We start from the raw sequence: 27,207 nt of genomic DNA, 5'->3' as shown, positions 1-27,207 counted from the left end.
AAACTGAATTAGCTCAGTTTTTATGAAAATTAATTACAAATACTTTTACTATATATGGACTATTTTGGAATAGAGATAACAAGACTTACTGCACTTTAAGATCTTATTGACCTTCATATTAATAATTTTCTTGAAAGAAAAAATTGTTGGCTCTGTTTTAGAAATCAACTATGATTTAATATTATCAACATTCAAAAATATTGAATGGAATACATGGTCAATCACAAAAGATTGTTTCCTTTCAGAGAGAGAACACATTTTCTATGCTTGTCAGCTAAAGTAACACTAAGCTAATACAGGATATCAAAACATCCCATGATTCCTAGGAAACATACCAGGGGTTATCAAACTTGAAAGCATTCAACTCTCTATGTTGGCTATTCAAACAACAAAATTGCTACCAACTGCACTGTCAAGGGCATATAATATTATTGAAAAGTAAGAGTAAATAATTCTGTAAATTTGAACTTCTCTTTACCCTGACAAGACTGATGTCTGACAAGTTTACTGAAACTGCATTACTTCCTAGTCAACTGGGATTAGTGTAATTTTAAAGGATGTAACTTCAATTAATTTAAACAACGAACATGAACAACAATGTAATGGTTACAGAATAACAAAACAGAAGTTGTATTTTTCCTAACGATATAAACCTGTAGCTATTAATAGGGGTATTACTTTCAGTGAAGCTCAAAGGACGAGCCATTAGATTTCTAGTGAGGGTTAACCACCCATACCGCTAGTTAAAGGGGTAGGGGGGTTAGTTAGCTAAACCCATCACTCACACACCTGTGACTAAGCTTCACTTTGCTTGCAGGTAGGACTTTGACGGGAGACAGGGTTGGCGGACAAGTATGTATAAATATCTAAGGTTTGTATCGTAAGGAAAATTACAAATTACTTCCAAATTTGTTATTTTTTCCATAACTAGATTACAAACTAATGCTATTTTTAGGGGTTGACTCACCTATTCGGAGGGGGGACGTCCCTGCCGATGTGGCTTTTTGTCTTTACCTGGGGATTCCTCTTCATGTGTTAGCACATGAAAAATTAAATCCTTAACATCTCGCTAAACCTTGGTATGCATAGTGTGGGGCCTACACAAGCTGTGTGTTTGTGATGTAAGCAATGTGAAAGAGTTCTTTCGAATCATAAGATTCGTCCAAAGTCACTAAGACATTCCCAATAAAACCTCGCCAGGGTATGGGGACGCAACAGTATTAACACAATACTAGGTTACACAAGGAAACAATGGTTTACCTGCTATGGTTGAGGTCAGCTTTGTAGAGGAACCTGGATGCAGATTTTCCCACGAGAGGGGAGGATAAAGAGAAGAAAGAGCCAGTCATTCTTGTTCATTCACTCACACTAAAACTAGGTAAACAATGCCCTCAACCTCCTGCTACTTGTCCATTGGGGAGCTTGAGGTGTTAATCCAGCCGTTTTGCAGCCACCACAGGACCGATAGAAAATGTAGTCTGATGTGGGTTACGTATTGCAGGTAATGGTTGGTGAAGGTCATCTGATGTTCCACACGCCCACTTGTAGAACCTGCGCTACAAAGTAGTTTCGTTTGAAGGGCGGGGACGTAGCAATACACCTGACGTTGTCGGCTCTGGGTCGACGTGTTGGAGGAGGATCTGGATTAAGTGCAAGGTGCGAATCCAAGCAGAAATGGTGTTCTTTGTGATCCTTTCTTGACCCTTCCCATGCTGATGAAGAGAGGTGGTACACGGGGGCAAGCTGTTGCTCCAGTTCCTTTGAGGTAGTACCTAAAACTCCTTACTGGGAATAGTAACAAATGGTCTGGGTCATCGGTTACAGAATGGAGACTCGTTATACGGAAGGAATTGAATCTAAGATCCGATACCCCTGGAATTAGTGTCTTGGCTATAAACTTAAAGACAAAGTTGAAGCTTAACCCTCCCCATCCCCTTGAATGGGCGATGTCATACGAGAGACCATGCAGTTCGCCGACTCTCTTGGCCGAAGCCGAAGCGAGTAGGAACACCGTCTTCAACTGAGGTGGCAATCTGTTGCCTGGCGCAGTGGTTCATACATAGGGAGGACCCTTCAGATTGGTAAAGCAACCGATCAGCGAGTCCGCGATCGGTGTGATCAGCGAGGCATCGATCGGTGAGCTGGAGATCGGCACACTGGTGATTCGTGGGTCAAAGGCTGTGACCCTTGGAAAGGGAATCAGCATCTGGTAAACATCGCGAGCGGATCTTCGTAGGTGAAACGACAGGGAGGCTTGAATCAGCCGGCTAGCCACCAACCGTAGTTCTTCGGTGAGCAAGAGAGGAGGGGTGGTCCATCGAACGGTGCAGAGCATGCCCCCCACTAACTAGCGGGATAGGTGGTTACCACTCGCTAGAAATCTAACGACTCGTCCTTTCAGCTTCGCTGAAAATGATACCCCTATAAATAGCGTTGGTTTGTATTCTAGTTATGGAACAAACAAGATTTACTAGTAATCAAATGACAAGCGTTAGGTTGGAATGCAACTAAAGACTTATTTTACTATAGTTTGGAAGACCTTGTACCTGGGATAAACAAATACAAACCACTCACCTGTCTTAACTTTTCAAGTTCTTTACTAAATTGTGTTAGAAGGTTTTCATACTCTTTGTCCAGCATGTGCTTGTGGTTGTCCATCTCTACACGACATTTTTCCTCAAGCTGAAATATATAAAAAATAAAAGGGAAAACTGTAAAAACAATTAAATGGATCATTAAGACTTACCCTATGGAAAAGTACACCATCCACCAATAAAAATAAAATAATGCACTACTACCTATATAAAATTGCTTTATTCCTATTGCAATTTTTTTTTTCATGATGGTTTCACACACACAAACCCACTCTTGTGCTATATTTCAAAAAGTCCACTAGGATAGGTAGTCTCATGACTTTACAATGTTCAGCTCAACCATAAGAAAATGGAAAAGTGAGGCTCAACCTTATACCAAAGCAATACACCCACCTCTTAAGACTATTCAAAAGCCTAGTAGTCCCATGAATAACCACAAAAGGAGAGAGCTATCTAAGAGTGCTATTTTCTACAATTTAGTAAATATTAAAAGAAGTGGCCTGACACGAGTTACAAGAAACTTCTAAACGAAGGTTTCCCTTAAGTTGAACGAGATGAAAATATACCAATAAAAGTCCCACCAAAGAGGAAAGAAAATCAAAACAAGACAGAGAGGTAATTTATTACATAAATTGTTGCAGACTTGACACTCAAGCTAAGAAGCAAAGAATGTTTATCTCCAAACACAAAAATATGTTACAGTATATAAATTACAAACCCATTAATTCTATGTCAACTTATCCCTTGTGAAACTGCCCTCTTGAGTCTTATTAAAAATTTTGAAACAACTATCCCACCTTCTTGTAGCTTGACCCAGTTATTCATACACTTTAACCTTTACTCTGTTGCACTCAGTAAGGGAATCAAATGACAACTAGGATGGGAAGGAATCTATTCTTATAATAAAGGTATGTAAGCAAAGTACAGAGCTGAAAAATGGGTGCAGCTAAAGGGCCCTTTGGTAATGACCTACAATGCACTGACAGAAATAATCCTGTATGGGATCTAAGGTTGGGAGGATGAGTTATAACGCCCAAGAAGAAGAATACAAGTTACCACCATAGACATAGAATTAATTGGTACTCAGCAATGAAGCTCTGATTACTGCATTGAAGTTTTTGGTTATAACGAAGAACTGTTCCTAAGACGTATTGTAAATAGTTTTGATGCAAGTCGAAACACACCTAAATTCAGTACTGTACACAAGCACCGGTGACACTCGCCTATGCTAATGCAGTAGTCATAATATAGGACATAAAAATACTTGATAACATGGAAATATAGCTACGGCTAAAAAAATATATGGAGGACATAAATAAACAATAAAATGAAATTGGAATAAAAACTATGATACAATTCTTTTATGGGATCTGAGTTGTAGCTACGAAACATCGTCGACTGCTTGAACTACTCCAATTTGTGAAATAACTGCACCCATTCTTTGCATAATTTGAGCAACCTGCAGATGATACTCTTAAATCTCCCCCAAAACATTCAATAATTTGAATTAAATTATAAACATTTAATTATCTAATAATGTTTAATCTTGTTACAGTGGAGTAGTTGCAAGTCATTTACATAAAATACTTCTCCCTTCTGTCTCACCAGCTAAAATAGTCTAAACTATGGAACCTCTTTATAAAAGTCTAGTCGTTAGAATATACAATTGGACCTTATGTAGTAAAGGGAAAAGCAAATAAAATTTATATCACTGTATACAGAAAGGTGTCAGACAAACTTTAAACTGATATTTTTAATGCTTTAAGCACCAAGCCTTCATCCAAAAATTAGGCACTGAAGACCCAGGCCATTTTAAGGGAAATTGTACTAAACTCATATTAGCATAAATACTATCTAAATAAGACTGAAAATTTATCATTATTGTGTAGCTGTATAAAATTCATTCCTACTGATATTTATAACTAAAAAATTGTATAATTTTCATATATGCAATAAGAGAAAAAATGAAAACTGAGTGTAAAATGAGTCTAATAGCACTAAAAGGAGTAAAAATATCCAGATGTAGAATTCATGCAATGGCACTTAACCCTTTTACCCCCAAAAGGACGTACCGGTACGTCCTTGCAAAAAAATACAATAAATTTTTTTTTTTCTTCATATTTTTGATAATTTTTTGAAAAAAATTCAGGCATTTTCCAAGAGAATGAGACCAACCTGACCTCTCTATGACAAAAACTAAGGCTGTTAGAACAATTTAAAAAAAATATACTGCAAAATGTGCTGGGAAAAAAATAACCCCCTGGGGGTTAAGGGTTGGAAATTTCCAAATAGCCTGGGGGTTAAAGGGTTATTAAAAAAATGACAAGAACTTGTAAGATAAGACTGCACAGCATACAGCACAAGGCTGCATAGTTTCAAATCTATTCGGAATAATTACCAACCAATCACTAATTCAATGCATAAAAAATAACGGTAAAGAAACGTACCTTAGCCTGAGCTCTTTGGTGCTCCTGTCGCATGCGCTTGTACCCAGACATGGCAGCATGCATATCTTCCTGAAGATGTTCCTTCTGCTGCTTGCTCACAATGGACGTCGTCTTGATGGTGGCAAAATTACTGTTTGCCGGTTCTCCAGGATTACCACTCGGCTGTATTTCACCAGGAGAGATTTTAGCCACGAGAATCTTAAGTATAAGGTCTGCTTCAAAAATTAATGACCTAACAAACTATTCAATTATGATATTAAATATGGCAAGCGCAAGAATATATTCATTCATAATCAGAAATATGCTTCAATATTTTCCGCCAGCTACTGTACATACGCTAAACACTGATATAACCATCAAAAAGCTCAACTTTGCAAACAGTAACAAGATATTAATCAGAGTTTCATTAGACAATGCTGCCAATATAATACTAGTTCTTAAATAACATTGGTGCTTTACTGCAATCAGCTTTTCATTAATATAGTTATTTTATTATTTTAAGAAAATTAATCTAATTTTAAGTATTAAGAAGATGCATAATCTCTTAATATATTTAACCTTTTATTTTCCATTAACTGTAATTTTGATGGTTGTATGCTGGAAAGAAATCTAGAAAATATTTAGGAATCTTCATTTGGCAGTTTTCTTAAAAATAGTAAATTTAAAACCATAAATCATGAACTTGCAATAAATTATCACCACACCACCAGTATGTTGCCCAGAACAAATTTAAGAGACATGATTTACAATTAAGAGGAAAATGTAGAGAAACATTCAACAGCTTATGTATGTATGTACAGTATGTACGTACACAGTATCTGCCACCAAAGATCTCATTCAATACAGTGCGAGATATACAGTGCATATCCTAATTCAGTTTTAGAAATATGCTATATAACCACAGAAAGAATATTAGTAAATATATTTCAATTAAATATACAGGTCATTAATACAATATATAGATAGACACAGTAGATGTATACCTATGGGTATTGTACTTTCAAAGCCAATTTATGAACCCTTTTGGGTATTGAAAGTTGGCACTAAGGGGGGTTGAAAAACTATTAGAATAAAGTTAATCCTATCAATTCTTCTTTGACTATGAATGTAGAAAAACAAGACAAAGCTTGGTAGATTCATAGAAAAGGGCTAGTCATGATTTTTTTAAGCATGAGCTTAATCAACTACCTAAACCTCATCCTAAATACAGGTCTCCTTGCATATCGTCACCCTCATAAACTAACTGCCTAAGTCATTTTCTCCACTTGTTGGGAAATAAAAAAAATACCTTCTCATTTCCTAATTCTTTATATCACTGTCTTCAGCTTCAATTCACAAATGCTTAACAGAAGAATTTGTGAATTAGGATATGTTAATTGAAGCTCAATACAATGATATAAAGATGTAGTAAATGAGGAGGTTTTTTTTTTATTGCCCAACAAGTGGAGAAAATGACTTAGGCAGTTAGTTTATGAGGGTGACGATATGGCATTTCCTTGTCTGTTTTGTACCTTCTGCACATACTACACATATTGAAATAAAGTTTGAGAACTACAGTATTATAATTCTTAACTTTGTCCCTATCACCAGACGTAACATGTCTAAGCTATATAATATTCAAGTCTGTTCTAACACTCAATTCTTATTGTTTCTTACACAAATACAGTATATGTACATACAATTGTTCATACATTTTATATAGACTAAATACTCATTATAAAAACTCTGATCAGTAAAGATGGTCAAGGGCCGACCATAAATGGGTGTGTGACGATAATTTCCTTATAATCTAAGACTAGTCTCTATGGAGTTTGCATCTACTAATGGGTTCTATCCAAGCAGATTATTGTAAATGGTCAAGAAGTATTAAAAGGATTTATTAAAAGTGGATATATGACAGGATGAATTTTACAGAACAGGGATAACCAACAATATTTACACAAATACCACACCCAACATCCCTACTTTCAAAAACATGTCAACCAACTTCAACATGCCTTCTCCTTGCACATAGAATTCATCATGTCACCATTTCAATTATGATGCAAAAGTACAAAAAAAAAAAATTTCAAAAAGGATATTCAAACTGAACCAGACGAGTTGTACTATGTACTATAGTCCATTTCTTTTAGCGATGCATATTTGCACCGACTAGCGGCGGTGCCCTTTTAGCTCGTTAAAGTTTCCTGATCGCTGATTGGTTAGAATTATCTTGTCCAACCAATCAGCGATCCGGAAACTTTTCCGAGCTAAAAGGGCACCGCTGCGAGTCGGTGCAAATATGCATCGCTAAAAGAAATGGACTATAGTGGAAGTTTTACCACTGACGACAGTCATGAATAACGAGTATTTCAATGATATATGAGACTTGATCCAACAATGCTTATTCTCCAATAGCCAAGAAAATATGAAAACCTATGAAATCAAATATGCTGTAACTAAATAATAATATATAAGCTGTATATGATTAGGAGCAACAATACAATGCAGACAAAAGAGCAAATTCTGAATTTACTACAAATAGCACTGGCTCATCTTCACAGTTATAAAGGTATACTGAGTTATCGATAAACTTTACAATAAAAGAGGAAACTTTATTTCTAAAAAAACTATATTATTCAAATGTCTGACATTTTCAATTTTGATATGTTTAAAATTACCTGGAATTTTACTAAAGATCTCTACTTTTACCAATTTTAGGCAAAATCTACCAGTAAGGTAATCAAATGTAACATGAAAAGCTCTGCCGTAAAATTGTGAAGGGGAAGTAACCACAAAAATTTGTATGGTAAAACTTTGAAGTATTTACAAAAATGCAAACGAGTCAGAATATCTAACGCTTTTACTGAATCCTGAGCAAGAGGAAAAAATATGGAAAGTGAGCTCCCTTTTAAAGGCTGGAAGAGCTTAACGAAAACATGACGACTGGAAGATTTGGCAACAGCAGGAAATTTATTAAACCATGAAATCGGAGGATTTTGGATTTTCCTGGCTAAATGTGGAAATTGTAGCCTAATTGGTCTCAAGAACTGCATCATTGGTAATCTCACTTATATCCATGGTGTGTGAAATGAGGGGAAAATAATGTACCCGAAACTCAATAATCTGAAGGTTTATAGTTTTCCTCAAACTTAAAACCTTTTCAAATAATTTGGAAGAGAAGAGAATTTTGGATCAGTGGTCTGGTTATACAATCTTTAATCACTTAAAATCATGAAGCTTAAATGTTCCCTCAATTTCTTTCTAAATTACAAACGACAGCACCTTTCCAAATTAATAATTACCAAAGAAACAAGATGTTTCTTTAGTATATCATGAAATTTCTTTAAAAATCCAATTTCTAAATATTCATATTTAGTACAACTTGCATCTGAAGAAAAAACTAGAATCTGCTTAGTCAGAACAAATAAAACCTTTCACATAACACACGTCACATAACCACTACAAAACTTCACTCGCTGTCATCCATTCTTGCATCGATTCTCAAATCCAAAATCTAGATAGAGTATAAAGCTTTGGTTAAGTAAAATTGCAAAGATATTTCTATTCCCATCAATACAGAAAGCAAATGAATTGGTAGACATTCAACAATAGAAATCCGCTTTGTAGATAGATTTGACAGTGAAAACTGTATGAAACGCAATCCAATGTTTCAAAGACATGCTTTCTAACTTACATCAATTACAATAAACTGATATAAGCTTAAATAAAGCATATGTATATTCCCTGAATGACTTTTCTAAAATACAAGACTTTCTTTAAAAAAAAAAAATAAACTTATAATTTCCCTTTTTCATCTGTCACTGAAGAAGTCCTGCACAATTTGGTCTTTGATAAAATGAAAAGAAAATGGCAGTTAGTTGGTAGCACTGGGAACCCTCAGGTGAGCACATCAGTCTGAGCAAACTTCTTCCTCCTTAGCTTGTCTAGTTAGTGAATACAGAAGGTACTTAACTTAACTTACAAACTTTTTAGCTTCCAAGAAATGGTTTGTAAGTTGAATTTTCTTAGATTTTGGCCTAGAGTAAGCCTAATTTGAATCCAATGCCTAGGATTTCAAGCTAGAAAAGTCAACATACGGTTGTGTTTCACATTTAGTAGATAGCAGGCTGTTACAAATGTAGTTTTGCTTACTGTTTAAATGATATAATATTGTTTTATTACAGTATTTCTTCATCTTCTCTTATTTATTTTCAGTTGGATTTGTTTGTATCTTCATGTTTGTAAATTGGGAACCTTGTACAAGCAGAGCTGGACTAGAATTTTCAGTTCATAAATAAAAAAAAACATTATCCAAATCCCAATACTGTACTTATTGGTCAAATAAATACTGTAGTACAATTCAAGCAAAACAAATCAAAAGGCTGAAACCAAACTCTGCCTAAGTTAGTTGAATGGATTATTATTATTATTATTATTATTATTATTAAATGCTAAGCTACAACCCTAGTAGGAAAAGCAGGATGCTATAAGCCCAAGGGCTCCAACAGGGAAAATAGCCCAGTGAGGAAAGGAAATAAAGAAAAATAAAATATTTTAAGTATAGTAACATTAAAATAAATATTTCCTATTTAAACTATAAAAACTTTAACAAAACAAGAGGAAGAGAAACTAGATAGAAGTGTGCCCGAGTGTACCCTCAAGCAAGAGAACTCTAACCCAACACAGTGGAAGACCATGGCACAGAGGTTATGGCACTACCCAAGACTAGAGAACAACAGTTTGATTTTGGAGTGTCCTTCTCCTAGAAGAGCTGCTTACCATAGCTAAAGTCTCTCTTCTACTCTTACCAAGAGGAAAGTAGCCACTGAACAATTACAGTGCAGTAGTTAACCCCTTGGGTGAAGAAGAATTGTATGGCAATCTCAGTGTCGTCAGGTGTATGAGAACAGGAGAATCTGTAAAGAATAGGCCAGACTATTCGGTGTATGTGTAGGCAAAGGGAAAGAACCGTAACCAGAGAGAAGGGTCCTTCCAAAGTTCACGTTAGAATCAAAACTATTGACCTTCTACAGCATATATTGTTGTGATCTAGAGAAAAAAAAATATAACACGAGTTCTAAGGGAGAGATTCTGAGGATTCTGTCAACAAAAGAAAATTCTAGCCAAGAATGGCTCAGCTAAAAATATGGCCTGTAGACCCTGAATTGCTTGCAAGAAAAAACTTATTTATGTCTACTGTGGGAGCAAAAGCTTCCACTGTGACCTTATCAATGGCCTGGTGGGTAAACCTTGTTTACAGTTCAAGATTCCACTTACAGTTGAGCCAAAAACTAAGTCTCGACAGAGGTGGAGATGAGAACCAAGACATTAGCAAACATCTGTCAGACTCAAAACATCAAGTCTGTCATCTACGTATCAACAGAGTATTAATTAACTCCTGAGAGATCACGTAGTAACCACAGCATTTCCCGGTGAAACTTTTAGAAACTATGACTCTCTCAAAATACTATACTTTTAACTGATACTTCTTGTCTACCCAGCCAAAGTGGATAAGCTTCCTTCAGGTAGCATCTTCAGTAATGTTAGGAGTATACATCATGGAGGTCCAGAAAGCCTTGATATCGCCTTCTCGGATATAAAAACGCTACCACCTGGTCTAACTACAGAACTACAGGTACAGTGTAAAGATCTCCCTCAACACAAGAGTAAATTTACCTCCATACCATGAATGTTGGCTTGAATTGTCTCTGGGGATGGGCCCTAGGAGATAGGTCAATGTTTTCCTCATGGAGCTGGGTATTAATCAACTACAGCAAGTATCAAAGATACTGCACAGTAGTTTCTCACAAAATAATCGATGAAGTGTGTATACTGCGAGTTTATAATCAATTGCATGAACAAGTCTTTGAGCGTTTCAGTAGCGCTAAGCATGAGTGGGAGCAGACCTGTTCCTTAAAAAGTGCTGGACAAACTATAGTCCACATAGTAGAAGGATGTGGCATTGACATGCAAGGACAGAGAATCCAAAATAACAGTAAACAAATAATCCATTATAAAATTAAAGAAAGAAAAAAAATGCAGAAGATACTTGAGGAAATTTCTCCCTGAGTGATATGGTGACTCGCCTGGTCAAAGAATCTTAGGACTGATAGCTCTGACCACGGCCTGTATATGGTTACCAAATAACTACCATTTTTGTCATCTTTTCCACTAGGACTTAACCATTTAGAACTTTTAGGACAAACAAAAATGGCAAAATATAGCAATAGATTTGTGATGAAAAACTGTTTCAAACAATTAGTACTTTATAAGTACCACGTTACCTAACATTCCAAATTGACAAAAGCCTTTAACTGTAAGTAAAACATTGGATAGATCATACAAAAATAAGAACGGTGCCAATGTGAAAGACACAAAGCATGAATGATGTAAGTATTTCAGAGAGGGGTACCGAGATATAGTGAATTAATTCCAAATACTTAGGTATAATGCTATGGGTAGTGTAGTTAGTATCTATGAGCACTAATAAGTATCCCCCATATGATTTGACAAGTATTGCAATTCTAACCCAACTTGAAAATTATAAAATTTCCTTCATTCTACAAGCAAAAATTCAACACATTTCCATATTTATACCACCTTCAGAAAATTGTGAAAGAATTAGTTTGCTGTATGTAAAAATTCTTTCAAGACATTAGTTTTACTGTGGTTCCAAAACAGGTCTCCAATAATTGAAGGTAAAAACTTAGGAATAAATGGACAGCTATAGTCAATTTCTTTTAGAGATGCAGATTTGCACCGTCTCGTAGCGGTGCCCTTTTAGCTCGGAAAAGTTTCCTGATCGCTGATTGGTTGGACGAGATAATTCTAATCAATCAGCGACCAGGAAACTTTTCCGAGCTAAAAGGGCACCGCTGAGAGTCGGTGCAAATCTGCATCGCTAAAAGAAATGGACTATAGATGGGAAGAGACTAAAAGAAACAGGTGAAAAAAGTGAAAGGCAGCAGATATCATTTCAGCTGGGGCAGTAAGAACCCTCAGTACCACCTAACGATTGCAGCAAAGAAAGCAAAATTTCAGAAGACACCGGGATGGAGCAATAAGTATCAAATCACATTTTTACACCATCATCTGATTAACTCTAAAGTTATATCAAGCTGTATGTCTAAACACTGATATACCAACAGTTTACGGCTTGCACATTAAAATATATTTTTCTGAAAAAGCACCCGTGAAAAATTATCAATCAGTCTATTCATTCACACAATAACAACAAGATAAAAATCCAAGTCAATACTTCAAATTCCTAAAATTTTACCTTTTAAAAGTACCGTAAAAACTATTCATAAAAAATTTAAGTCAAAACACTTACAATAAAAATCTTACACTATAAAGAATAAAATGCTTCTACATACCTGCTACCCCTAATGAACTTTATGGGGGTACGGATAAAAAAAAAAAAATAAAAAATATAAAAAATCTATAAGGCCATTATCAAACTTCAGTCTTCAAATGCCATTATGTTGTATTCTAAATTGATTTTAAGGGTATTCTGTACACTGAATTGAACCTGTATCTTGTAGTGTCAATCACAACTGCACCTTTAGCCTTGCCTTATCTTCTATTAATTTGATTAACTCAGCAATGTAATGGCATTTTAACAATGACATAAGTTAGCCAAGAGGCTAAGCCTCATCATACGTCATGGTGATAACCTATAACAAGCATCACAGACAAAAAAAAGAGAGTTAATACATGTATTGCCTAAACAGTGTATAAAGCATTACATCCTTTAGTACTGAACAGGACATTAACATTACATGTAACAAGATTAATATCTTTGTGGAGAACAGGCATTTAAACATTGATGACACTAAAAAAGTGCATGGAAATGTACAAAAAGCCATACTGTACTTTTCACAAAAATTACCTAAAAATTATAAACTCAGTGGCTGTATTTTACATGTGTAAAAAAATGTGATTCAGTACGGCAGTGATAAACACTACGAATACAATTCATATTCAGTGCAAGAATTTGGATTAGGGTTAGGTCCACTGCTGTCCACATAACAACCACGCCCAGCTCACCAACGCGTCTGGATTAGCATTACAACTGATTGTTTGACTTAAAAAAAAAATTGAATACTTTTGTAATGAATAGTACATAATCTTATTATACCAAAAATCCCAGAAAAATACATGAAGGGTTCGCCTTGTATATTTACATCCTTTGCAACAGTTGGAAAGTCTTGGTTCATCATTAATACAAATATCTTATATAACATACAAAAACTACCTACAGAATTCCTCTCTGGACTGAACAAAAGGGAAAACGCAAGATGTTAATTTCGGAATTTACCTCAAATTATGAAATAAGCGAAAAAACCCCATTACTGCATTTTTATGCAATCAACTATTTCCAGGGGATCCAAATTTGTTCACGGTATAAAACACAGTTATGAGTTCGATACTCATTTTCCTTTAACCGCGAACTATAATTTTAGTTTTCGAAATATAACATTGGTTTTGGTCTTATTCTAAAACTGATTAACTGAACAATTATGAAATTAAAATGGCTAAGAACAAAAATTACTAACTTTAAAAATCCTATACTTCTTCAATCCATTTTTAACTGAGGAAAGGTCTGAAACTATTATGACCATCTTTCATACACCAAAAGTATTGATTGGTCAAAATCTTGATATCTGAAGATCTTGTGCTCTAATAATTTCCGCCAATGTATATTATGAATACTAAATCAAACCTTTCGATTCACACAGTTCTCAATATAGATCCAATATTTTTTCCTAAGTTTAGAAAAGAAACAATTTCTATAGTGTACTAACTTAACCCTTTTAACTTTCCTTTTAATAAAGTTTTTATCTTACCTACCTACTGCCAAATTATTTATCATAGTTTGACTATTGATAGTTTATTCGGGTTTACTTAAATTTTAGCTTATTGTTCACAAAAGCAATTTCAGTTTAATTTTCTACATGCTTAGTGTTTTATGAAAATAACCGTATCAGCAATTTACAGATATAAATGGATTTAAACTATACACACATCAGGTTCTGTCACTATATACTGTATAGACAAAATTTAAAACAATGTTAAATGATACTTACAGTAATTCTCAGCCATTTTACTTTTATAAAAAAAAAAAAAAATCCCGATCAAAGCAAACTTTTCTCACTTTAATATAATTAGAGTATTTCTACTGATAACATTTTGAGCAAAATCTATCGCATCGGTTGAAATTATGCTAAGCTAAGCTAAGCAAGCGCAAGAGATCAGCACCCCATACACCTAGACTTTCCACATTTCAAAGGATGTATTAAGATTTTCAATGCATAAGCTGTAAGATATTTAAGGTATTTAATTTCATTGCAGATATTGGCATTTAGGTTTATTTGTAGTATTTGAAAAAAAAAAAATTAGCCAATAATTGCATAATCTAAGATCAAATCTACCACTCCATCAACACCTCCTTTAAAAGAGGATTCCTTTAATCATTTCTTCATACATCCCACTACAAATTGAATTTCTTACCAAACACCACTTCTTGTCTGGGACTGAACATCTTTCACATAAGAATTTCACTCAATTTCCTTATTCCAAAAAGTCAACATAAATCTGGGTCATTCTAATAAGAGAACCACCCTCCAAATTTCATATCTTACTCTCCCGCCATAATGCCTAGCAAAGAGCATACACTCCCCTATTTGCCTCCAGCCACCTTCTACTCATATGCTTGTTGATGTTCTCAGATGATATTGGGGCATTCAACTGAAGCAAATGAAAGCCCTCAAATACAAACAATTAATAACAAAAGGTGGTGCAGCTAAACAGCAACCAAAACATGTTAGTGAGAAAACGTTGGCACACATGCAGCTTGTTCTATAGCTGCAGCCACAGCAGAGAATAATATTCAGTATCTATCCTAATTAAGATTCAATTTTTATATAAATTGAAAGCAAGCACTTTAGCAACGGTCATAACACTAAAATTTTCTATGTAATGTCAAGCATTTGACTACTACCTACAAGAGGCTTAGGCAATGCCAATCAGAGATGCAATTCCTGCTGATTTAGGCACGAAAGGCATAATACAGAAGGTAAGATTAAAAGCTCTTTTCTCCAGCATTACCATGACCTATTAACTTCTCACTATGGAAGGAAGAATTATCTGGGAGGGTAGGGGGAGTTTCTACTACTAAGTACATCCATCACTTTAGAATCAGGTAAGTAAGAAACAAGGGGAGTAGGGGTTGGTTATGAGCCAGAGAAATGTTTATAAGCTTCTTGCACATGACTTCAAACATCACTTTTATTTTCCAACTTGTTATATATGACTTAACCATGAGGAGGGGTAATAATGACTGACATGTGACAATATATACACAGCATTTTCATGTACTGTATACATAAAAATTCAAGCTATTTGATTACGTATTCACAAATATTCTTCTATTTGTATTATATGAACGCAGACACTAAACATCTCCTTCAGATGTAGCTATCTCTTTCAATGACAAGCAACTGATATGTAATTTCTCTTGACTATTTCTGCTACCTGGAAATGTTACCTCACTAACATATTATTGGAAAACTGATCATTCAAGGGCAGTGTTGGCTATGACAACTGAAACAAAACATGGGAAATACTCATGTTACAAGTTACATAATATAAAACTTCAATAAAAACAAATGTGCTCACATATCACTCTAAAAATACACCTGTGCAGCACTTTCATAAAAGCAATGTTAGCTATTCCGTTCCGGCCACCACATATGTTAACTATGTCTATTTAAGTGAAGGTAATGTTAATGAAAATCCAAACTAAGACAGTAATAAATGATAACCTTTCCTCTCCATGTTAGTGAGTGGATGCAAAAGCTGAACTTAAACAAGAGGTCAGTAGAAGCCATTTTAAGATAAGTTAGCATTTCAAACAAACAATGCCAGGCAAACTGCATGGCTGGCTGGTTAGTCTGGCAGCATGATAATAACTATTGAGGACAAAAGTTAATGTGGGAGTGTGGTGTGCACCGTCAAGCTAGCGAGCAGGTGGCAACATGAGTGGTGAAGGCAAAGGGGAGCAGCCGCCTACCCGTCCACGACGCGACTTGACGGTAGAAGACGCGTTGTTGGTGGCGTTGTTGGTGATGGTGGAGGAGGGGGCATTCTGCCCCGGAAGCTGGAGGAGAAGGGTCGGGGTAGCAGAGGAAGCCGCGTTGGTACTAGTGATGGTGGACATGGTGGAAGTGTCAATGACTGATGGAGGCGAACGTGATGATGGAGGTGTTAATGGATGGTGATTGTTATTTGGAATACCTAAATCTGCTTGATGTAATGATGAGGATGACAATGAGGGTGATATCGATGGAGTACTGGATGGATGATATGGCAACGCATGATGCTGCTGTTGAGGTGAATATGGCGGATGATGGTGATGCGATGGATGATGATGGTGAGGCGGCACTGCTGGAGGGGAACTGTAAGGTGAATGTGGCTGTAATATGCACTGTGATGATTGATACTGATGGGAAGGATGATGAAGTAGATGATGGTGATGAAGGGAATTGGTAGAGGATGACTGGGACTGTGACGAGTGACTGACCCCAGCTGACTGCACAGACTGTTCCGACGTGATGCTGTTGCTCTTACTGCTATCTCCACCAGCCGCGTCTTCCTCTGTGGAGTCTGTCAGTTAGTGAAAAATTCCTTGTTACACAAATAATTCCTATTCTAAAAAAATAATGTTATAGTTATAAGGGAATAATTACAACTTCCTGTATATAACTAGCAAGATTTCTTAATTCAGAAAATTAAAATTATTTAATATGGTACTGACCTTCATGGTTTTATCACATAAATTTAATTTATATACTGATTTCAAAAGTGATGCATGCAAAAAACATAAATATCAACATATAAAATTATGGGCGAAAATAAAACTGCACTAATTAAGAAAAAAAAAGGGGAATTGAAATAAATTTAACTAACTGTTACTCTATATTCACAAACTACGGACAAACACACAAACATAAGAACTTTAGACCACTAATAGTATCTTGATATAAATAGCGCAAAACAAATGCGACACTTTATCTTATACATATTTTCCCATTATTAAATAAAACTAAAGAAATTTATTATATATCAAATGCAGCCAAAAATATATATGAAAGACAACTTCCAGCGTACTCTGAAATAAGTCATATACTGAAAACTATTGACTAATAAAGAACAATTAAAAAAGGAATGACTGTATTACCTTAACTTTTCTATCATTATTTGTAAGTTTAACTTGACAAAACATTTTAAAAGCAAGTTCTCACAGGGATGGATGAGATTCAATTTTAATAAAACATTCATTTCATAAACTATGCACTACAGAAATAAACGCTAAAACCGAGGCCTTGCTTACACACAATCATGAGTATGATATTAATGATCTTGAAAAATTAGAATTTTGGGAGGGAAAAATCTACAGGCTCCTCTCACCTCTAACAGTAATACAGTATTTAATACAGGTAGGTAAGATGCTTCAAAATACAATACCTTAAGAGGATGATTGTGAAAGTGAGAGAGGGGGGATTTATAATTCATATCTTAAAAAACAGAGGGGTTACTTGAATATTTCAAGGAATGATAAGCTTACGTCACTTAAAATGAACCCTAACAAGACGATTGCTTGCATCCCATTTTTTTTCTTGTTGAAATGTGAGTACAGTACATATCCAGAGGGGTAACTTTCATTTATTGCAACAACTTACTATAGTCCATTTCTTTAAGCGAGGCATATTTGCACCGACTCGCTGGGGTTCCCCTTTAGCTCGGAAAAGTTTCCTGATCGCTGATTGGTTAGAATTATCTTGTCCAACCAATCAGCGATCAGGAAATTTTTCCGACCTAAAAGGGCGCCGCTGCGAGTCGGTGCAAATATGCCTCGCTAAAAGAAATGGACTATAGTTGTGTAATTCAACAATGTTCTCTACCTACAACTGAATAGATTAACTGTAAATAGCCTAAGTTTGAAGACCAACCCAAACTGTATCTATTAAAAAACACCTAAATTATTGCAAGCCCCAACAATACACTTCAAATGCAGGATTTATTATAAAATTGAGACTATGCATATGAGACTATGCATAGTGAGCGATATAAATCTAAACTGAATATTCTAACATATTTGATAAAAAATAGTTATAGACAAATCACTGGATACACAGCATTGGAATAAAACAAAAATAAGCAGCAGTTACTTTCTTCAAAAAATAACACTTCCCTCAATTAAAACCCTATAACTTTATTATGCATAAAATTGCATGGATTTTCTGCATGCATCACATATTTCAAACAGTACACTGGTATAGTCAAGTAAAATTTCTATTCACAAGTAAATGCCCAAGAATTTAAAGCCAAGAGAGCATAAAAAATTCACTGAAACATTATTAATTCTAGTTATGCAAGTAATCCTCATAAGTAATATTCTCTGAGAGGCTTCTTACATTTATCCATATCAAACACCAAGTCTGGAGGGGACAAACTGGGCCCTTTACGTAAGGAAAACATTTAAACCCCGGACAATACATATTTTTTTACATTATATTCCTGCATGTAATTAGTAACAGTTGCTAACCTAACACAAATAACAAAACAAAAACCTATGAGCTAGCCGGCTGCCTGACCCCGGGGTCGCCTCGGGCATGTACCACACTGCCAGAGGTTGACCCCGTAGAAAACGGGAAGAGGGAGATAAACTATACAAAAAGCTGGTCGGTTAGGTAGAGTTAACCAGTAACTCCTAAGAAGGTAGTTCTAGGTAAGTAACCGTGTTGGAACAACTACAATTTTAAGTTTTTTTCCTACATCAACAGCAGCTTGGCTTACTTATTTCATTTTCTTGAACTCAAAAACTTGAATACTGCATATTCTATAAATGTCACTAAAAAATTTGAATACAGTATCTTCTTAAAAAGTGGCATTCAAAATAAATTCAAATAATTGTATAACATATAATCAAAACCAAAATCACTATGCCACACAGGTTAGTTCACCTAACGTCCTACTAGATTTCTACGGAACGACCAGAAAAAATAATGTCAGCCTCATCAACTCCCTTAAAATTGATTCTTTCCACAAATAAAATAAAAATATAAATATCAAAATTAAGGCAGTGACCCTTCAAAAATGTATGTAAATTCTTTCAAGTCTATATATAATGCTCCTACAATGCAAACTAAGAATTTTCACCATAATTATTCACTACGCTACATTAGAATTAAAAACTAAACTAAAGTTTTACTGAGTTTATCCTAAGGATTATGGGTTTAACAATAATTTCTAAAATTTAACTATTGCATTTCAAACTAAAAGTAACTCAAATCAGTACTGAGAGAATTTTGTGTAAAATATCAATTGAATAAATTCAAAGAGAAAGAAAAGAGAAAAAGCTTAATCAACACATCTGATGCATCATAGAGAAAATGTTGATTTAGTGATATCAAACAATTAAGAGTTGTGTAAACTAAAGAAAATCTATGTGGAAGAATTTTAAAAAAATCGCAACGGGTAAAAAAAATAATGAAGACAAGGTTAATATAACACTAGGGGAGTAAATCACATACATACAGAATTAAAAAAGATCAGTATTGCTGTCACACAGTTTATAATTCAACTGAAATAGAGTACTATACAATTTAACCATAAAAGAAAGCCATTATGGTACAACCCAGGAGCATATATGGTGGGCTAACCCCCAATTTGCACTCTTTGATGTAGAGTTAACAGTTCTTCCTCTACTTAAACCAGATGACTCTGGACCTTGATGCTCATGGATTGGATTGGATTATAAAATTTAGGCCTCAAGCCAAGCACTGGAGCCATCACAGGCCATACAATGCTATTTGATACAAATTAATCAACCCTCTACATACACTCATGTCATTTGTTATCATTTCAACCTAAAAGAACCAATCACACCACTTTCATACGATGGGAGTAGACCTAAATGGTTTTCAACAAAGACAGCCAATTTATTAGCTCCTAAGTTGTCATTTAATTTTTGCAAGTTAGCAACAAGAGGTTCTTTTTGCACTTCTTGGATTAATGGTAATGTTACCACCTAATTTTCATACCTCCCATACTATACTGTTTGATAATTGCCAGTGCAGAATTATAAAAGGCGGCATGAAGATGGAAGAATGATTTTATGTACCTTTTATTACTATCTTGTATTTGTCACTGTCTCTGCTTTAAAAAAAAAAAATCTCACTTTCACTACATATTTATATAAAAGTTTCCACTTATGTTGGGACACAGTGAAGCGGTGAGAACCCAATGAAGGCAGGAAGCCACTCTTAGGCAATACGTTTTTATCCTCATCGGTAACTTTGCCCTTTCTACTTGGCCTTGCACGGTTTCCAATACAATTATATGAATAAGCAATTTGGTTATGTACTGAATCATCATCTTTAGCTCATCTAGCTTTATGTGGTCCTATTTTCGCTTTGCTTTCTTATCAGTATCTTTGAAATGTAATTAGACTTCATATTTTTACTACATTTCATAACAATCACAGCAAACAAATGTAATTACAGAAAATCAAGCTAATATTTTCAAGTTAGCCCATCAATAGCATACAAGGCTCTACTCCTTTATGACTTGCATTGTGGAAAGAATATAGTGTTGAAATACATAATCCAAAGCATGTGGCTCAAATATACAAGGAAATTATTTACTTCATTTCATTACATACATTACCAAACTGCCTTTGGAGAGGCAAAATGCAGGTGTAAATTCACTGCTGGTGGCCCAGAGAAGTTGTGAATGTGCAATTCGAAGTGATGCCAGGTGTGTTATGTTCAGATAAAGAGATTAATAAACTCTGTTGACTCTTAACTAGGAACAATATGGAAAAACAAATGAAACAACCTAAATTGAAAGAAAATAAAATGTTTGAAATCAAGTGTAGAAAGGCCATATGGGATACTGCATTAAACTGCCTAAGCATCTATTACAAATAGACTGATTTTACAATCAGGTCATACCCAGACTATCAAATGGCTTTCCATAAAGATGAGTTCTTAAAAACAAGAACTAAAAATTGAAATATGATAAAGTTGAAGAGACCAAAGGAAACCGATAAAGAGAAATAAGCCAAAGGCAACGGAGCTGGGGACATAAGGGTCACCAGGTCACAAGTGGTACCTCGGCACAGCAGACCCTTTCGCAATGGTACTTCTACTCAGCAGACCATTTCAGAATGGTACTTCTACTCAGCAGACCATTTCAGAATGGTACTTCCACACAGCAGACCATTTCACAATGGTACTTCTACACAGCAGACCCTTACACAGTGGTACCCCTACACAGCAGACCCTTACACAGTGGTACCCCTACACAGCAGACCCTTTCACGGTGGTACCCCTACACAGCAGACCCTTTCACAGTGGTACCCCTACACAGCAGACCCTTTCCCAGTGGTACCCCTACACAGCAGACCCTTTCACAATGGTACCCCTACACAGCATACCCTTTCACAGTGGTACCCCTACACAGCAGACCCTTTCCCAGTGGTACCCCTACACAGCAGACCCTTTCCCAGTGGTACCCATACACAGCAGACCATTTCAGAATGGTACTTCTACACAGCAGACCATTTCAGAATGGTACTTCTACACAACAGACCCTTTCACAATGGTACTTCTACACAGTAGACCCTTTCACAGTGGTGCCCCTACACAGCAGACCCTTTCACAGTGGTACCCCTACACAGCAGGCCTTTTCATATATAATGGTACAGGCAGACAAGGACTTTCTTTCATACAAGGAATCAAAATCTTACAGAATGTCAAATATCTCACAAAATAAAAAAAACCCTTTCACAGTGGTACCCCTACACAGCAGACCCTTTCACAGTGGTACCCCTCCACAGCAGACCCTTTCACAATGGTAATTCTACACAGCAGACCCTTTCACAGTGGTGCCCCTAAACAGCAGACCCTTTCCCAGTGGTACCCCTACACAGCACTCTTTCACAGTGGTGCCCCTACACAGCAGACCCTTTCACAGTGGTACCCCTACACAGCAGACCCTTACACAATGGTACTTCTACACAGCAGACCATTTCAGAATAGTACTTCTACACAGCAGACCCTTTCACAGTGGTACCCCTCCACAGCAGACCCTTTCACAATGGTAATTCTACACAGCAGACCCTTTCACAGTGGTGCCCCTAAACAGCAGACCCTTTCACAGTGGTACCCTTACACAGCAGACCCTTTCCCAGTGGTACCCCTACACAGCACTCTTTCACAGTGGTGCCCCTACACAGCAGACCCTTTCACAGAGGTACCCCTACACAGCAGACCCTTTCCCAGTGGTACCCCTACACAGCAGACCCTTTCACAATGGTACTTCTACACAGCAGACCATTTCAGAATGGTACTTCTACACAGCAGACCCTTTCACATTGGTACCCCTACACAGCAAACCCTTTCACAATGGTACTTCTACACAGCAGACTCTTTCACAGTAGTGCCCCTACACAGCAGACCCTTTCACAGTGGTACCCCTACACAGCAGACCCTTTCACAATGGTACTTCTACACAGCAGACCATTTCAGAATGGTACTTCTACACAGCAGACCCTTTCACAGTGGTACCCCTACACAGCAAACCCTTTCACAATGGTACTTCTACACAGCAGACTCTTTCACAGTAGTGCCCCTACACAGCAGACCCTTTCCCAGTGGTACCCCTACACAGCAGACCCTTTCACAGTGGTGCCCCATACACAGCAGACCCTTTCACAGTTGTACCCCTACACAGCAGACCCTTTCACAATGGTACTTCTACACAGTAGACCCTTTCACAGTGGTACCCCTACACAGCAGGCCTTTTCATATATAATAGTACAGGCAGACAAGGACTTTCTTTCATACAAGGAATCAAAATCTTACAGAATGTCAAATATTTTACAAAACGGAAAAAAAAAAACACAAAAGTAAAACATTACTGCTAAAAAAAAAAAAAAAAAAAATTGAACCGCACTCGAAAAATAAAGATATAATGTTGATCAAAGTTTCACCACCCTGCTTCCCTGTACCTAATTTTTCATAAGCTACTTCAAATTAGAAAATATAATGCAAATACTCCCTTCCACATTTAGTCTCATTACTGCAAAGCCTCTCTTGTCAATGTTAATCTGCTCTACCTTTCGAATAAGGAATGTATAAATGGCATTTACCCTCACTTCCCAGAAAGCAATCAAATAGCAATATACAATCAGTTTCTATTCACGACTTTTTACTGCTCTAAGATCATGTCTTGGGACCAATCCTCTTGGAAAATCTATTACTTTTTAATTTTTTCCCTAGCAATTAACAAGGTAACACTAGCCTTTAACATTTGAATCTAAGTCATGAATTATCTTGTATGTATAGTCGGCTTGTAATTAACAGGGCAAAGTATATAATAATTTATATACAAGAGCCAGTTTAAGTCCCCACCAGCTGGGTTTGCATGAATGAGCATCTTACCCAGGACGGAATGCCAAGAAGGGACTCGTACTTGACCCGTTACAGGGTCTCAGGGGAGGGAAAATAGTGGAACCAAGTTGCATGAAAATATTCCAATCATCAGTAAACATTTTGAGATAGGAAAGCACAGCCAGCTTTAAAATTAATAACCATATAAGACAAAGCTACTTGACTTTAAAACTAGCTATACAGTAATACAAAGTATATTTTACAGAAATAATTTAAAAGGTAATAGTTACTAAAAGGAAACAGCTATTTGTAAGGTAGCAACCCAATTTGCTTTACTATTATCAATATCCAGCACTTGTCCAATGTGTATTATATAAGGTTGAAGTAAGGTTCGATAGACACCAAATGACTCCAGAATAAAATCTTAAGCAAACTCTACTATCAAAAGCAAAAGATGACAAAATTCTTGTTACAAGCGCTGGTATTTTGTGGACCTTCAAGAATAAACCACTACTAATTAGTCTATCAAAATGCTGTAGAGCATATGATCTCATCTGGTATGGCAGCAACTTAATTATCCAAAAAGACTACAAAAATTTACTTTAGCTGCAATATTACAAAGTTACTGTAATTAAAATCACATTAAAAAGAAAACCTACATAGGATATATTAAATAACTTCTTAGTTATCTAAACAATATTAGGAAAAAAAATACAAGCACTGATATCTTCACAAAAATTATCATCATTATTATCCAACCTCTTCTAATTAATACTAACATTGCTACATCAATATATGACTTAACAAATTAACAGTCATGCATCATGCAACATATATTATTCCTATAAAAACTAATCTCTTCACTCGTGGTCTACTGAAATACTACGATAACAACACTTCAATACTACACAATCGCCCATCATTGTCTTAGTCATTCAAATAAATTACCAAAATATACTAAGACAATTCCATACCGTATATTTGTTTCCTCACATACTGTACTAATACATTACTTCCACAGTTTTGGAAATAGCAGTCTCACCAGAAATCCTCTACTGTACTTATTTAACTTTTCTAGGATTACCTTTGCTAAAACAGCATCTTCATTTTTAATGATTTCTCAAATCATTCTAATCTTGCTCCTTATATTTTATTTCACTTTCATTTAGTCGTTATATTTTTGTAATTTATCAATCTAAAGAGCATCTAAAGTTGTTTCATGAGCTATCACCCTTCCTGGGTTACTGTTAATTCTTCTAGAAATCTAACCTAACATTTCCTTAAACGTGGTTAAAGTAAACCACAAAAATATAAGTGAACTTTTAATAAATTGCAATTTAGTCACAATGTATAATATTAATGTCAATGCTAAATTTGCCAAAAATTACCGTCCATTATTCAGGAAGCAAAATGAGTAACGGGTTCCTCAGCTACAGGTACTAAGGAGTCTTCATGACAGAGAACTAACAAAACAATTTTTGTCTTAATGCAGGATTGACAGAACAATTTTTTGGATTCTTTAGTTTATCCTCTTTTCTTTACCTTTAAACCTGTTACCTCAAGTTTTTGGCTTTAGACAATAATGACCAATAAATAACTCCAATTGTTTTTAGGAGGCATTAGTGCTGTTGTTAGAGGAACCAAAGGCTCATACAAAACCTTCTTTCTCACGTTTGAGCAAAATCATAGCTAACTCCCTGAGCAAAATCATAGCTAACTCCCTGAGCAAAATCATAGCTAACTCCCTGAGCAAAATCATAGCTAACTCCCTGAGCAAAATCATAGCTAACTCCCTGAGCAAAATCATAGCTAACTCCCTGAGCAAAATCATAGCTAACTCCCTGAGAACGAGAGCATCGATCGTAAGTATACAGTACATAAATACTTAAAGTCCCATACTTAGGAGGGAGAGAGAGAGTGCACAGCCTCAAACAAACTCTTCCAATATAAATACTTTTATGGGATACTGACTCTGACTTAGTAGAGGGCTAAAAAGATTACCATTGATTTGATAATGAGACAGTACAAGTTATAACTTCAACAAAAACTCGAGCTTCTCCAATGCATATAAAAAAGATTTTGAACAGCCCTAAGATAGCTAATGTGCACATTAGTCAGACTAATCTATTTCTCATCCCCACTACAGATGATCAACCTGACATACCTACAAGGGAATAAAAAAATTTTCTAACCATATCTTAAATTAAATTTACGATTTCAGTTGACAAATTCAACATATCAACGATTATTGAATAAGATAACCTTGTATTTATTGAAGTACCTGCATTCAACAAAAAAAAAACCTTAGGCAACCAAATCTTCGTTGCTACACATATGTAATATTGAAGTGTTAAGCAGATCAAATGAAACTATAAGCTGAACCACAACAATTATAATTGCAAAACAGAAAAGATGCAAATTTCAACTCACCTTCCACATCCCCCTGCTGACTTTCTGTCTCATAGAGAAGAATTTTTTTCATTTTCCTATAATTCAGGTTATCAAACTCACGTACTGCCTTTTTGGTTCGAGCAATTAAATCCAATATAATGTGAGGTGACGATCTGTGTCTCAAGATGAACTCATGCTGTAGAGAAAAATAAGAATAGTTTTGAAACTAGCGTGGACACTGAAATTTTGTTTTGTTCAACATGTCATTTTCATCAACATTTTAAGAAGACTTTTGCTATACATAATGAAAAATTACTAAAGAGCGAAATTGTAAACGAAAACTTACAGAAAGAAGTCTGGCAGAGGTAGGTCTATCTGGGGGTGCTTTTTGAAGACAAGATTCTACAAAATGCTGAAAATCTTTTGACCAATCTGGGGCGGACACCTTCGGTGCATCATTTTGCGCAATATGGTACAAGGCACTCATTGCGTTCATATTAAAGTAGGGAGGTTTGCGCTCGGCTAATTCTATGCACGTGATGCCTAAAGACCAAACATCAACCTGTACAAATAGGGAAAAAAATAATTATTACCTTGTCAAAAGCTGAATGGTGATTCTTTACAAATGCTACCTAGTGAGTAATGGTTTTTATGGTCTTGACATGGAACATTATTTCTAAAATGGTGTTACTAAGAGAAGTGTATGACACAAAGATACATTTTTCTCACTCCTCCCACTAAACCTATTAAGATCTATTGATTTTCTAAATGCTCATTAAGAGACTTTGAAAATTAAATTCCTTATGGATTAATATTGTTATGCTCAATATTACTTCATTAGCAAGAAATGGTTTATAAATAAAAATCTATATCATACTGTCAACTCTAAGGCCTTGAAAAAAGGGTTAAATTTTATCACTTTCACTTTTGTCTATGTACTGTATAGGTAAATAAATCTTTACTAACTCAATTTTAGGTTGATCTATGCCAAATAATTTGACTATAGTAATACACCTCACAAATAATAATGAAGGTACTAAAAATTATCTGCATAAACAAAATGTGTTAAGACTTCCACAAAAAATTTGTCCTTAATCCTTAAATGAAGGAACAAAACCTAGGGAAAAGAATAAATTGAAGTTTCAAGGGGTAAAAGGAAAGAGGTTGATAGCAACAAATAAATGTACGAGATAATGCAGCAAGGGATGAATGGTAGCTGCAAAGGATCCCTAGTACATCTAGGCACCAGCTACAAAGAAAGCTTCTTGTAGGATATGATACATTAAAGAATAAATAGAAGTGCCAAAGTCAAGCTGGAATACTTAAAAAAAA

General features: G+C 35.6%; 1 protein-coding gene across 5 annotated transcripts in view; it reads right to left on the bottom strand.

The window, feature by feature from the left end:
- Tao (Serine/threonine-protein kinase Tao) overlaps positions 1-27,207 on the bottom strand; it is a 49,289-nt gene that overhangs the window by 4,589 nt on the left and 17,493 nt on the right. For 4 of the 5 annotated variants that reach the window (XR_011039483.1, XR_011039481.1, XR_011039482.1 and 1 more), the window contains exons 6-10: positions 26,222-26,437; positions 25,915-26,071; positions 16,098-16,690; positions 5,042-5,203; positions 2,575-2,682 (exon numbers count right to left, since the gene is read on the bottom strand). Coding sequence is in view for 1 of the 5 variants with exons in the window: in XM_068346638.1 (XP_068202739.1) it covers positions 2,575-2,682; positions 5,042-5,203; positions 16,098-16,690; positions 25,915-26,071; positions 26,222-26,437 (1,236 nt within the window). In the remaining 4 variants the exon portion in view is untranslated. The remainder of the gene's footprint in view (positions 1-2,574; positions 2,683-5,041; positions 5,204-16,097; positions 16,691-25,914; positions 26,072-26,221; positions 26,438-27,207) is intronic. The other variant, XR_011039484.1, reaches the window with a different exon arrangement.

This window comes from Palaemon carinicauda, chromosome 22, assembly GCF_036898095.1.
Source record: "Palaemon carinicauda isolate YSFRI2023 chromosome 22, ASM3689809v2, whole genome shotgun sequence".
NCBI lineage: Eukaryota > Metazoa > Arthropoda > Malacostraca > Decapoda > Palaemonidae > Palaemon > Palaemon carinicauda.
The sequence above is the reverse complement of the archived record's forward strand: the minus strand, read 5'-3'. Positions and strand labels throughout refer to the sequence as shown.